The 13884-nt window shown below is 43.0% G+C and overlaps 1 protein-coding gene across 3 annotated transcripts in view; it reads right to left on the bottom strand.

Annotated features, from left to right (window-relative positions):
• ZNF236 (zinc finger protein 236) overlaps positions 1–13884 on the bottom strand; it is a 1086161-nt gene that overhangs the window by 819115 nt on the left and 253162 nt on the right. For all 3 annotated transcript variants that reach the window (XM_069218833.1, XM_069218835.1, XM_069218834.1), the window contains one exon: positions 9174–9446. In XM_069218833.1, the coding sequence (XP_069074934.1) occupies positions 9174–9446 (273 nt within the window). The remainder of the gene's footprint in view (positions 1–9173; positions 9447–13884) is intronic.

The raw sequence follows: 13884 nt of genomic DNA, 5'->3' as shown, positions 1-13884 counted from the left end.
CTAGAAAGGCCATGGTAGCACCTTTCTTTCTGGTTGAGTGTGCCCTTGGTGTAATGGGCAGCTGTCGTTTAGCTTTAAGGTAGCAGATTTGGATGCATTTAACTATCCATCTGGCTATACCTTGTTTTGAAATTGGGTTTCCTGCATGAGGTTTTTGAAATGCAATAAAGAGTTGTTTAGTCTTTCTGATGTTTTTTGTTCTGTCAATGTAATACATCAATGCTCTTTTGACATCTAATGTATGTAGTGCCCTTTCAGCTACGGTATCTGGCTGTGGAAAGAACACTGGAAGTTCCACTGTTTGATTTAGATGGAACGGTGAAATAACCTTTGGCAAAAATTTAGGATTGGTCCTTAGGACGACTTTATTTTTGTGTAGTTGTATAAAAGGTTCCTGTATAGTAAACGCCTGAATCTCGCTTACTCTTCTCAGGGAAGTAATGGCGATGAGAAATGCCACCTTCCAGGTTAGGAACTGTATGTCGCAGGAGTGCATGGGTTCAAAAGGTGGACCCATAAGTCTAGTTAGGACAACATTTAGGTTCCATGAAGGAACAGGTAGTGTTCTTGGTGGTATAATTCTCCTAAGGCCCTCCATGAATGCTTTAATGACTGGTATTTTATATAGGGAAGTTGAATAGGTAGTCTGCAGGTATGCAGATATTGCTGCAAGGTGAATCTTAATGGAAGAGAAAGCTAGGTTAGATTTTTGTAAGTGAAGCAAGTAACCCACTACATGTTCTGGAGTTGTGTGTAATGGTTGTATTTGATTAATATGGCAGTAGCAAACAAACCTCTTCCATTTACTTGCATAGCAGTGCCTGGTGGATGGCCTTCTTGCTTGTTTTATGACTTCCATACATTCTTGGGTAAGTTGTAAGTGCCCGAATTCTAGGATTTCAGGAGCCAGATTGCTAGATTCAGCGATGCTGGATCTGGGTGTCTGATCTTTTGGTTGTGCTGTGTCAACAGATCTGGCCTGTTGGGCAATTTGATGCAGGGTACCACTGATAGGTCTAGTAGTGTTGTGTACCAGGGTTGCCTTGCCCAAGTTGGTGCTATCAATATGAGTTTGAGTTTGCTTTGACTGAGTTTGTTTACCAGGTAAGGAAGGAGAGGGAGAGGAGGAAAAGCGTAAGCAAATATCCCTGACCAGTTCATCCATAGGGCATTGCCTTGGGATTGTTTGTGTGGGTATCTGGATGCGAAGTTTTGGCATTTTGCGTTCTCCCTTGTCGCAAACAAGTCTATCTGAGGTGTTCCCCAGAGTTTGAAATAAGTGTTCAGAATTTGGGGGTGAATTTCCCATTCGTGGACCTGTTGGTGATCTCGAGAGAGATTGTCTGCGAGTTGATTTTGTATCCCTGGTATAAACTGTGCAATTAGGCGAATTTGGTTGTGAATTGCCCAATGCCAAATTTTTTGTGCTAGCAGGCTTAACTGCGTGGAGTGCGTCCCCCCCTGCTTGTTTAGATAATACATTGTTGTCATGTTGTCTGTTTTGACGAGAATGTATTTGTGAACTATTATTGGTTGGAAAGCCTTTAGTGCTTGAAAAACTGCTAGAAGTTCTAGGTGATTGATATGCAGTTTTGTTTGATGTATGTTCCATTGTCCTTGTATGCTGTGTTGATCGAGGTGTGCTCCCCACCCTGTCATGGAAGCATCTGTTGTTATTATGTATTGTGGCACTGGGTCTTGGAAAGGCCGCCCCTTGTTTAAATTTATGTTGTTCCACCACAGAAGCGAGAGGTAAGTTTGGCGGTCTATTAACACCAGATCTAAAAGGTGACCCTGTGCTTGAGACCACTGTGATGCTAGGCATTGTTGTAAGGGCCTCATGTGCAGTCTTGCGTTTGGGACAATGGCTATGCATGATGACATCATGCCTAGGAGTTGTAATACCATCTTTGCCTGTATCTTTTGTGTTGGATACATGCGTTGTATGATGGTGTTGAAATTTTGAATTCTTTGTGGACTTGGAGTGGCTACTCCTTTTGATGTGTTTATTATGGCTCCCAGGTATTGTTGTACCTTGCGTGGCAGAATTTAGGATTTTGTGAAATTGACGGTGAACCCTAGTTTGAAGAGGGTTTGTATGATCTGATTTGTGTGATTTGAGCACTGTTTGAACGAATGGGCCTTGATTAGCCAGTCGTCCAAATATGGGAACACATGTATTTGCTGCCTTCTTATGTGTGCAGCGACTACCGCTAGACATTTGGTAAAGACTCTTGGTGCGGTTGTTAATCCGAAAGGCAGTACCTTGAATTGGTAATGTATTCCTTTGAATACAAACCTTAGGTATTTCCTGTGCGATGGGTGTATTGGTATATGGAAATAAGCATCCTTGAGGTCTAAAGTTGCCATGTAGTCGTGTAGTTTTAGCAATGGCAATACTTCTTGTAGTGTGACCATGTGGAAGTGGTCTGATTTGATGAAAGTGTTCACTACTCTGAGGTCTAGGATTGGTCTCAGTGTTTTGTCCTTCTTTGGTATCAGAAAGTACAGTGAGTAAACTCCTGTGTTTATTTGTGTGTTTGGCACTAATTCGATTGCATTCTTTTGCAATAGTGCCTGCACTTCTATCTCCAGGAGATTGGAATGGTGTGTTGTTAAATTCTGTGCTTTTGGTGGTATGTTTGGAGGGAATTGTAGAAATTCTATGCAATAACCATGTTGGATAATTGCTAGAACCCAAGTGTCTGTAGTGATTTCCTCCCATGCTTTGTAATAATGGCCTATTCTTCCCCCCACTGGTGTTGTGTGGAGGGGGTGAGTGACCTGTGAGTCACTGTTTAGTAGTAGGGGCTTTGGGGCTTTGAAATCTTCCTCTATTTCTAGGGAATTGCCCTCCTCTATATTGTCCCCGAAAACCTCCTCTATACTGTCCCTGGTAACTGGACGGTGTGGCTTGTGAGGTGCTGGCTTGTGTGCTTTGACCTCGAAACCCCCCTCGAAAGGGCGTTTTACGGAATGTGCTGTAATTCCCTCTGCTCTGCGGGGAGTAGAGTGCGCCCATGGCTTTGGCAGTGTCCGTATCTTTTTTGAGTTTCTCAATCGCTGTGTCCACTTCTGGACCGAACAGTTCTTTTTCATTAAAAGGCATATTGAGAACTGCTTGTTGAATCTCTGGTTTAAATCCAGACGTTCGGAGCCATGCATGCCTTCTGATAGTTACAGATGTATTAATTGTCCGTGCAGCTGTATCTGCAGCGTCCATGGAGGAGCGGATCTGGTTGTTGGAAATGGTCTGTCCCTCCTCAACCACTTGTTTTGCCCTATTTTGTAAGTCCTTGGGCAGATGTTCAATGAGATGTTGCATCTCGTCCCAGTGGGCTCTGTCATAGCGCGCAAGTAGTGCCTGGGAGTTCGCGATGCGCCACTGGTTTGCAGCTTGTGCTGCGACTCTTTTACCAGCTGCATCGAACTTGCGGCTTTCTTTATCTGGGGGTGGTGCATCTCCAGATGTGTGAGAGTTGGCCCTTTTCCTAGCTGCTCCTACAACGACAGAGTCTGGTGGCAGCTGTGTAGTGATGAAAGCCGGGTCTGTAGGAGGCGCCTTATACTTTTTTTCCACCCTTGGTGTGATTGCCCTACTTTTGACCGGCTCCTTAAAGATGTCTTTTGCGTGCCGGAGCATACCAGGGAGCATAGGCAGGCTTTGGTAGGAGCTGTGGGTGGAGGAGAGGGTGTTGAATAAGAAATCATCCTCGACCTGTTCTGAGTGGAGGCTTACGTTGTGAAATTGTGCTGCTCTAGCCACCACTTGAGAATACGCGGTGCTGTCTTCTGGTGGAGATGGCTTTGTAGGGTATGCCTCCGGACTGTTATCTGACACTGGGGCGTCGTATAGGTCCCATGCGTCCTGATCTTGGTCACCCTGGCTCATGGTGGTGTGAGCTGGGGAGTGTGATGGAGTTTGTGCTGGTGAGACGTTAATCACAGGTGGAGGAGAGGGTGGTGGGGTAACTCTTTTCACCACTTTTGGTTGTGGTGTCTGTTCCGTCTGGAACTCCAACCTTCTCTTTCTCCTAATGGGGGGAAGGGTGCTTATTTTTCCTGTCCCCTGCTGTATGAAGATACGCTTTTGCGTATGGTCCACATCAGTTGCTTGCAGCTCTTCCTCAAACCTATGCTTCTGCATTTGGGAGGTTAGCGAGTGCTCTTCTGTATAAGAGCCTGAAGCTGGGTCGCTTGCAGTTTGTTTCGGCATCGAAACCCTGTCTGCGTGTTTTTTCGGCTCCGAGGTGACTCTTTTCTTTTTCGGGGCCGAAACCTCTCGGCGTCGATCTGTTTCGGTGCCGCTGTCTCGGCTTCGAGCCGTGTCGGCACCGGCATCTCGGTGTCGAGGCTTGTCTCCAGCACTTTCTCGGTCCCGAGATGGCTGCGTGCCGGTGTCTCGACCGGAGTCGGACGATCTCGGCACTGTTTGGGCCTTTTTCGGTGCCGACGGGCGGTCACCGAATTTATGGGTGGAGCCATGGCCTGGTGGCAGTGGCGTCCCCTGGGCCTTGTAAATGTTCTTCTGAGTGGATTTCGACGTCTTACTCACGGTTTGTGTATCGTCGAATCCTTCGGAGTCTGAGTCTTGGATCGAGAAGGTACCTTCTTCTTCCTGTTCCTCGAACTCCCGTTGGGCTGTCGGTGCGGACGCCATCTGAAGTCTTCTGGCTCGACGGTCTCGGAGTGTTTTTCGGGACCGGAACGCACGACAGGCCTCGCAGGTGTCTTCGCTGTGCTCAGGTGACAGGCACAGGTTGCAGACCAAGTGTTGGTCTGTGTAAGGGTACTTATTGTGGCATTTGGGGCAGAAACGGAACGGGGTCCGTTCCATCGGCGTTTTTCAGCACGCGGTCGGGCCGACCAGGCCCCGACGGAGGATCGAAAAACTACCCCGAAGGGCACCGGAGCTCTTCGATCTTCGATGCGGTGTGGAATCAAAGTACGCCGATCCCGAACGCAACAATACCGACGAAAATCTTCCGAAATTAGCTAATTTTCCGTTCCGAAACTCGGAGCGACAGGAACACGTCCGAACCCGATGGCGGAAAAAAAAACAATCGAAGATGGAGTCGACGCCCATGCGCAATGGAGACAAAAGGAGGAGTCACTCGGTCCCGTGACTCGAAAGACTTCTTCGAAGAAAAACAACTTGTAACACTCCGGCCCAACACCAGATGGCGAGCTATTGCAGAACATGCGTATCTACAGCGACAGATGCCATCGAACTTTGGTTTTCTGATTCTAATGTGCCTCTTTCTGAAAAGCTGGGAAGATGGTGATTTTAGCACCTCAACCCCTTTGCTGATGCCATATGCAGGGAAATATTTTGATTCTTTCTTATGCAGCACTTTTTCCAATTTTCCCACAACCTCCAAATCTTAGCTCTATTTTAGATAATTCTTGGTCCCTGCCAGGGGAATCCACAAACCCTGGGTACTTTTAGAATCGCCAAAACGCAGATTTGGCACAGATCGCTTATGTGGACAAAAAGTTATGGGCCTGCTGGAAAATGGCTCCCTCTAAAGGGTAACCCCAAACTTATTTGCCTTCCTCCTCCTCTTTTTTGGACCTCATTTTTGTTGGATGTAGGACTCTGGGCACTCTAACCCTTCTAACCAGTGCTAAAGTGCATGTGTTCTCTCCCTAAATCATGGTAACCTACCCAACTGGCATATTTAATTTACTTGTAAGTCCCCAGTAAAGTGCATTACATGTGCCCAGGGCCCCTAAAGTAAATGATACTAGTGGACCTGCAGCACTGATTGTGCCACTCACATAAGTAGCCCATTAACCGTGTATCAGGTCTGACACTGCAAGGCTTGTGTGTGCAGTTCACTGCCACTTCGACTTGGCATTTAAAAATACCTGCCAAGCCCTAAGCTCCTCTTTTTCTACATATGTCACCCCTAAGGTAGTCCCTAGGTAACACATAGGGCAGGTGCTATGTACGTAAAAAGCAGAACTAAGCGCTTTACATGTTCTGGTAGTGAAAAACTCACAAAGTTATTTTTCACTACTGTGAAGCCTGCTTCTCTCATAGGCCAGCATTAGAACTGCCCTTATATACTTTTAAGTGGTAGATTCTGATCTGAAAGCAGTAACCCTGTCATGTTTAGTATGGCAAGAATGGACAGAAATCCTACTTACTGGTGACGTTGGATTTAATATTACTATTTTAGAAATGCCAATTTTAGAAAGTAAACAAACACAAATGGTGGACAGAATGCGGAACCAATCAAACCTTCACCCCCAGTCACAGATCTGGATTTAATCTGGGCATTTCTCTGCACTTACTGCCATCTGTGCCTTACAGCCTGTCTCCAATCCACACCTGGTCTGTGCTGGTTGACAGCTTCCTTTGTACACTCCACCCAGACAACCATAACACAGGACACTCAGTCACATCTGCATACTAAATGGGTCTCCCTGGGCAGAAAGGGTGGAGGGGGCTCTCTTGCACTTTAAACGCCAGTGGCCTGCCCTCACACAAAGGACTGATAACCCACTCTCCCCCACACACAGGGATCCTGGCAGACAGGGCCGGGTTGAAAGGGGAACTTGTGCACTTCAAAAACCCATCTTTGTCGTTTCTCCCACTTCAAAGGCATTTTTGGCTATATATACTGGATCTCCAACCCCACCAATCAGACATTCCTGGACCTACACCTAGACTCTGTCAAAGGGACTGCCTGGCTGCCCAAAGGAGTCATCTGGACAGCTTTGCTGAGAAGAACTGCTGCTTTGCTTGTTTCCCTGCTGCCTGATGACCCCTGACTCAGCTGAAAGGATGATGCCTTCCCCAGAAGTCCTCTCCAAGGGTTTGGATTGAGCTTGCTTCCTGTTGTGAAGTCTCAGTGTCAAAAAGACTTCACCAAAGAGAAGAAAATCCCAGTGCATTGGAAACCTGACGCAGCACCTGCCTCACAGCTGAAAAATCACTGCATTGCCTACTGAATTGACGCAGCACCTACTCCTCCTTATCGGCACATCAAGAATTTTCAACGCATCGTCCTTGGGAATCAAAATATCCCTGCATCGCAGTGAGGAACCAAGCCTGCGCTCCTCCTGAAATGATGCATCCCCTTGCACTGTGGAAAGAAACAATGCATCCATCGCCTGTGCCACGCCGGAACATGGAACACAGCGCCTTATTTTTCCACGCATCTCCTCGGAACCAAGGCTGCGCTCCTGGAAATTGACGCATCACCTTGCAGTGTGAAAAAAACGATGCATCATCTGTGCCGCGCCAGAAAACTGATGCAACACCTTATTCTTCAATGCATCTGCTCCTCCGCCACCTTGTGCGTCTTTATATTTGACGTATCCCAAGTACTGCGTGTTACAAGGATACAACCATTGATTTGTAAGGTTTGAGACTCATTTCAACCTTTAAGAAGTGATATCTTGCATGTTAGATTTTTTTTGTTTTGATCTTATTTTATTCAGATAAATATTATCTATTTATCTAAACTGGAATGGAGTATTTTTTGTGGTGTTTTCACTGTGTAACCGGATGAGTTATTGCACAAATACTTTACACATTGCCTTCTCGGTTAAGCCTGCCTGCTCTGTGCCAAGCTACGAAAGGGTGAGCACAGGATAATTTGTATTGTATTGTGACTTACCCTGACTAGGATTGTGGCCCCTACTGGACAAGGGTGTATACCATCTGCCAACTAAAGACCCAACTTCTAACAGGGGCCTAAGCGCTACCCCAAAAAAACAAAAAAAGACACAGGGGCATCTGAAAGCATCTGTTTTTTTCCCTGCAAATGTGTCAGGATCGGAGCAGAATGATGCTGTAACCCAGTGCCTCTCCTAAACTCAATCTCCACCACTATCTTAAAATGCATAGAGACTAAAAGGTTCCAGGAGGGGAAGGGGTTGAGGATAAGAGAAGAAACTGCCTTGTCTTCTAACCTGGGCTCTGTCACTTTGTATGTTTTCTTAAGAATTCATTGATGGATGCTGCACAAGCCCAGTGTAGAAAGGCTTTAGCTTCTCTTCTGTTTTTTATGAATATTTTATAGCAGTAATTTTCAACATGTAGAGAATGAACATCAAATTTCTTAGTCAAAGACAACCTTTATACAATGCTCTTCTTTCTCTCTCTCTCTTTTTTTTTAAATAGGAATACTTGTGTGACACGAGTCGAGTAGATTCAGGAGAGACTCCTTAGACTCAATTTTGATAACAGCCTAGATATCACCTCAGCCTCGAACTCAAGAATGCAAAGTTCTGTCTTGTTTTCTAAAAATCTGTGAATTTCTGCCAGAATACCATTGTCTCAATAGAGAGAATCCTAAGCTGCTCGAAGGACAAGCACTACAAACTTTATCCCTCAACACTACTCTAATACCCAACCCTGTCGAAAAAGACTACTGTCTTTGAAATTCTCTTCAGTTAAGTGTGCCACTCGTGAGGCTGAGCGCGCACTTCACACTGCTCTGTAGTCCTTGAGACCTCCTTCTGCAGCAACACTGCATAACTATTCAGTGCTTATAAACTCAATGGAGATTACCCTAAACTTATCTTTAGGGCAGATCAGTGCATAAGCAACCTATATGCTTTGAACGTAATCCATTTATGAACTGGGAGTCAATGTAGTTGGCCCAAGTGAGATCTGATGGATTATGTCTCTTAACGCTCAAAAGGAGGCAAGCCACCATGTTCTATACAATTTGATGTGTAGGTGTGCAAGAAGCACATTAAACATACAACTTATTTAATGAAGATACAAATCTGTGACCTGAAGATTACACGGCTATGTGCAGTAAACAGCATACACACCTGAGCTATCTTAACATTATTAGGACCAGGGACTTGCTGTATACAAAGATTTCTGCAACAAGTGTTTTAATACATACGCCATCTTTCATTGTCTTCTGTGTGACCAATTAAGACAGTACAGCACTTTTGAAAAACAAATCATAACCCTAATGTAAGGCAGTGTCCTTTGAAGCAGCACAGCCAGCTATCATTCAATTGTACTAAGGTCAGGCAGGCACATTATCATTATTTTAAGTGGGCCATGCACCCCTACTCCTAAGCCCCACCTCTCAGCAGATTTTAAAGAAGTGCTTCCAAGCGCTAAGAAATATAGTACAAAATATTAAAAGTACCAAGTGCACAGTACAGCAGACAAAATATGTTCTAGACATCCTTACCTGTATGTAAACGAAGATGAACTTTCAAACTTCCAGCAGTGGAGAAGCATTTCATGCAGGTGCCACATGTGAAAGCTTTAACTCCAGTGTGGGTTTTTATATGTGCTGTAAGAGTGCTGTTCACAGCAAAAGCCCGGAAGCACTGAAGACACTTATATGGCTTTTCATGGGTGTGGATGCGAATGTGACGCACTAGATCACTGGGTTTTTTAAATTCTTTAGAACAATATGGGCAGATATGCCATCGGATGCCACTCTCTTCACGTATTAAACCTAAAAGAAAAGAAAATGTTACAATGCTATCAAATACATTTTCTAAAAGCACTTTTTTAATTATGCAAATCACTTAGGAAGGAGTAACACAAAGCTAAACATAGTTACATTTCCAGGTTACAGGTTATTTGATATGCCCTGTTGTCCAATTTTGTATAATATTATAAAACAGGTTAACAGCTTTGAAAAACAAATATGCTCTTGACGCTAAAAGGGCTTTTTTATGAAGTACTTTTGATCGCACTCCCGCCATTTCTAAGTGTTGCAAGTGAAAGATATTATTAGTCAATTTAATGGTAAAAGTTTATCCACCTCTAGAGAACAGAAGGCTGACCTGGCCTTATAATCAGTTGAAATTGTCACTTGCCATTCACATGTTTCAGCAGGCCACCATGTCACTTTACATGTCCATATCTGTGTAGACTGACAGCATGAGGAGTTAAAAACAGTTTGAGAACACCTTAAATGACTGTATATCTCAACATATTTTGTGCTATAATGCTAATATTTTAATGTAGGTGTAATTATATGCGGACTGAGTTATATGCTAAAACCCAACAAGCAACAAGGTATGAGAGCACAATTATTGGTTAAATACATGTGAGGATATACATTTTTTGACAGAACAAAACTAAATAGGGACACATACCAATAAGATGACCAACAAATAAATATGGATGAGTGCAGACAGAAATATTTTAAAAAGTACCATAAACTGATAGCCCTAATTATGAGTGACAAGTCTGCTCTTTCACAATCAACAGAACACCACAAAGTTCCGTTCAAAGCTAATATAGTAATGTGTTTTTTATTAACAAAAACGTTTACTCGTAGCCAATGTTTTCATTTGTTTTTTTAAATAATGGTGAGGGACTGGAAGCTTTCACAACAAAGTAAAAAAATATATATATATTGACAAATTCAAGAGGCAGCCAACAGCTTGTTGAATTCAATGTCAGCTACCGTTAACATCATAGTACCTGTAGATGAGGCGTTCCAACATTTTCTATACCCTGCACCACTAGGAAATGTATGATTAATGCTTGCACTCCCTATGAAAGTAATATCACATTTAAAGATGAATAGTCAAATTTTTATTTTTTTAACCACAGATTGAACCACATACTGCACTGCAGGTTAACAAATTGAACTAAAAAAAAGAGCATTTCACTTAGTGCATAAAATACAACTATAAATTGATCAATTTGAAAAAAATGTAAACAGTAAAATCAATACCAATTGTGAACATAAAATTCAATTAGTTCTTTGTTGCTGCTTCTCATTCAAGATTTTGTCAAAACATAGAACTTTCTTGCAATCCGCAGGTCTGCCTGTAGATTCAGGCGATTCCTAGACTTTGTCTTGATTGGCAAAAGAGAACTGAATCCAGTTACAAACAAGTATGTTGTTGCAAATGGAAGGAGGACACGGAGTGCATTTCCCCCAAGTCTTGAGAACATATCTGGTGATGAGCACCAAAACTCCTCTAAAGTCTTGCTTTCAAATAGTATTTCAAGAGCTCGATTTGTCCGCAAATCAGTAAGATCTTCCTTCAGCTCTTTATCATCTGACATTTTCGGCAAATTATAGGAATATGAATTCATGATCTATTCTTCTGAAATTTTCAGGTCTCCAGCAGCAAAATAGCTATCAAATGATTCTGACAGCATTTCCAAATGAGTCAAAATGTCTTCACGCACAGTAAGAGTTTTGAATCCATCATCATCAACCATCTCTTCAAGTGAAGGGAAATTTGACAGATTGCTTTTTTCAATACTTCGACACCAAGGAGGTAACTTTTTTTGAAGGAATTCAACTTTTTGAACGCCCTCAATATGCTTATCCCTTTTACTTGGAGAAAGTCAGATCATTCATACGAGTGAAAATGACAGCCAACTAAGCCAACATTTGGGCAAATTCCTGTGACTCCAATGGCCCAACCAGATCACATTCACACTCCTCCAGAAAAACCTTGATTTCTTCCTTCAGTTCAAAGAAGCGGGCTAAAGGTTGTCCTTGTGACAACCAATGGAATTGTGTGGGGAAAGCAAAACTTAGTGATCACTTCTTTGATGTTTATAAAATGATTTGAAGATGTGATGGTTCAAAGCATGCGGCCCCTGATCCAGTCGATCTTCAAAAAAGTATCAAGGACTTTCTTCAAATTTGGAGGCAATGTTTTTGATGCCTCAGGATGCAGACGAAGAAAACAGTGGGTTACTTGTACGTCTGGAATCTCCTTTTTCATCAATACAGCAAAGTCAAATTTACTTCCAAGCATTGCTGGTGCCCAGTCAGTGCACACAGAACCAATGATTGTTATAGCTAAATCGTGTTTGGCAGAGAAGTCTATACCCAGCTGCATCACATCCTTTGCAGTTGTGGTTTCTTTCAGATCTTCACAAATCAGGAAATTTTACCTTCACAGCACCATCACTGACATACCTCACTAATGTCATGAGTTGACTACAACTGGAGACAAGAGTTGCAGTGGTGGCTGGTGACATCTGAAATTGGTTGGTGGGGGAGTAAAAGTTTGGTATGAGTGCCCTCCAGCAAGCAAGCCTAGGAAGCGAGGTAGACTGTGTGTGTGGGGGAGGAGTTGAATGAAAGGACAGCAGTTCTGGGGGGTCTTCCCCTCCTGAAAAAATGTGGAAAACAGAGTGAGCAAATGGTGCATTTTTAAGCAAATTTGAGAAAGCAAGAAGGTTAATAAAGCAACTGTGAAAGTGTAGTTATGACATCAAAAAAGAGATTTTGCCAGGTCTCAAGAGCAGACTAGGGTGCATCAAAGAAAAGGCTGGGTCCTCCTGCCATTTATTTCTCAAAGCCTGTTTAAACTGCAGCACAGTGAAGCCTGAGGTCAAGTGTCCATGCCACCTGAACTGTTACCAGGCCCAGTGGTATTGTTTGCACCCTGACAAATGGTTTATATTTATTGCTTGCATTTCGGAGCGGCCAAAGAGCCTTCTTCTGATAAGAATTGTCAGGCCATAACTAACAGGGTTCAGAATGCTCAGGGTGTAAACTACTTTGGTGAAGGAAATCCCAGATGCCTTGCCTTTGCCACGCACGCACAACAGTGGAGTCCACTATGAAAGTTATATTTATTTTTTCATGTGTGCAAGTAGCAGATCACACAAATCAAATCAACTGTAGTATATAAATAATGCAATGTATTTATTTTATTGAAAAAACATAAAGTTCCTTACCTGTAGGTGCAGTTTTACAGCTTGAAGAATTTCCTGGATTCATGAACTGCATTATTCTGCCATCTAGTTGTTGGGTCCAGAATTATCCACTATGTTTTAGTCCTTCCTTTGTTTTGGTTTACAAAGTCTTTCTTCTCTATCTTGTTTTTTGTTGGCAGGCATTGACGCTACCTCCACCATTTGGTGTCCCCTGTGCCATCATTGTGCTTCCTCCGGAAGCTCCCACCTTTGTGCGCAATCTTCAGATTTATTTTTCCTTCTTCCTTCTTCTTGGAGGAGGTGGGAGGGTCGCTTGTGAATCCAGAAAATTCTTCAAGCTGCACAACTACACCTACAGGTAAGAAGTTTCTGGATTCACATGCTGTGCATAGATTATGTAACGGTAGGTTCGTTTTGTGGAGGATGGGTAGAAAATGGACTTGAATTCACGAATAAATGTTTTAGAATATTCTGACCCATCTGTGCTTCCTCGTTCATTTGGACGTCTATGGAATAATGTTTTGTAAATATGTGCGGGGAGGTCCATGTAGCTGCCTTGCAAATTTCTTGTAATGGTGTGTTTGAAAGGAAGGTGATAGTGGCCCCTTTCTTCCTTATTGAGCGTGCTTTAGGTTTTACTCCCAATCTTCCTCTTGCATTTGTGTGACATACTTGGATTGTCTCCGAAATCCATCTAGCCACTATACGCTTAGAAACTGGTGCCCCTAAGACGTTGTCTGTGAAGGAGACACATAGTTGTTTTGATTTCTTGTATAACTTCGTACTTTCTATATAGTACATTATCACTCTTATTGCATTTGAAATATGTAAAGCTTTCTCTGCTTGATCCTTTTGGTTTTGAAAGAAACTTAGTATTTGTATACTTTGGTTTAAGTGAAATGGAGACACTACTTTTGGTAGGAATGTTGGATCTATTTTCATAACAATTCTGTCTTTATGTATTTGCATGTATGGCTCTTGGATTGTGAGGGCCTGTATTTCACTCACTCTACACACTGATGGTATGACTATTAAAAAGTATGTTTTTTAAAGTGAGCATTTTATGTGTAGCCTTGTGCAGAGGTTCAAAGGGTGGTTTCATTAATTGTGTTAATGTGGGTGCCGGTATCTTTCTTGGGTCCGATTCTTTTTGCTCCTTCCAGAAACCTCTTTATTACTTGTGCTGTAAAGAGACATCTTCCTAACTTACCTTTTGTGTTAGCCATTACTGCTGCTAGGTGCACTTG

Source organism: Pleurodeles waltl, chromosome 2_1, assembly GCF_031143425.1.
Source record: "Pleurodeles waltl isolate 20211129_DDA chromosome 2_1, aPleWal1.hap1.20221129, whole genome shotgun sequence".
In the NCBI taxonomy this organism is placed as follows: domain Eukaryota; kingdom Metazoa; phylum Chordata; class Amphibia; order Caudata; family Salamandridae; genus Pleurodeles; species Pleurodeles waltl.
This window is presented reverse-complemented; position numbering and strand designations above follow the sequence as displayed.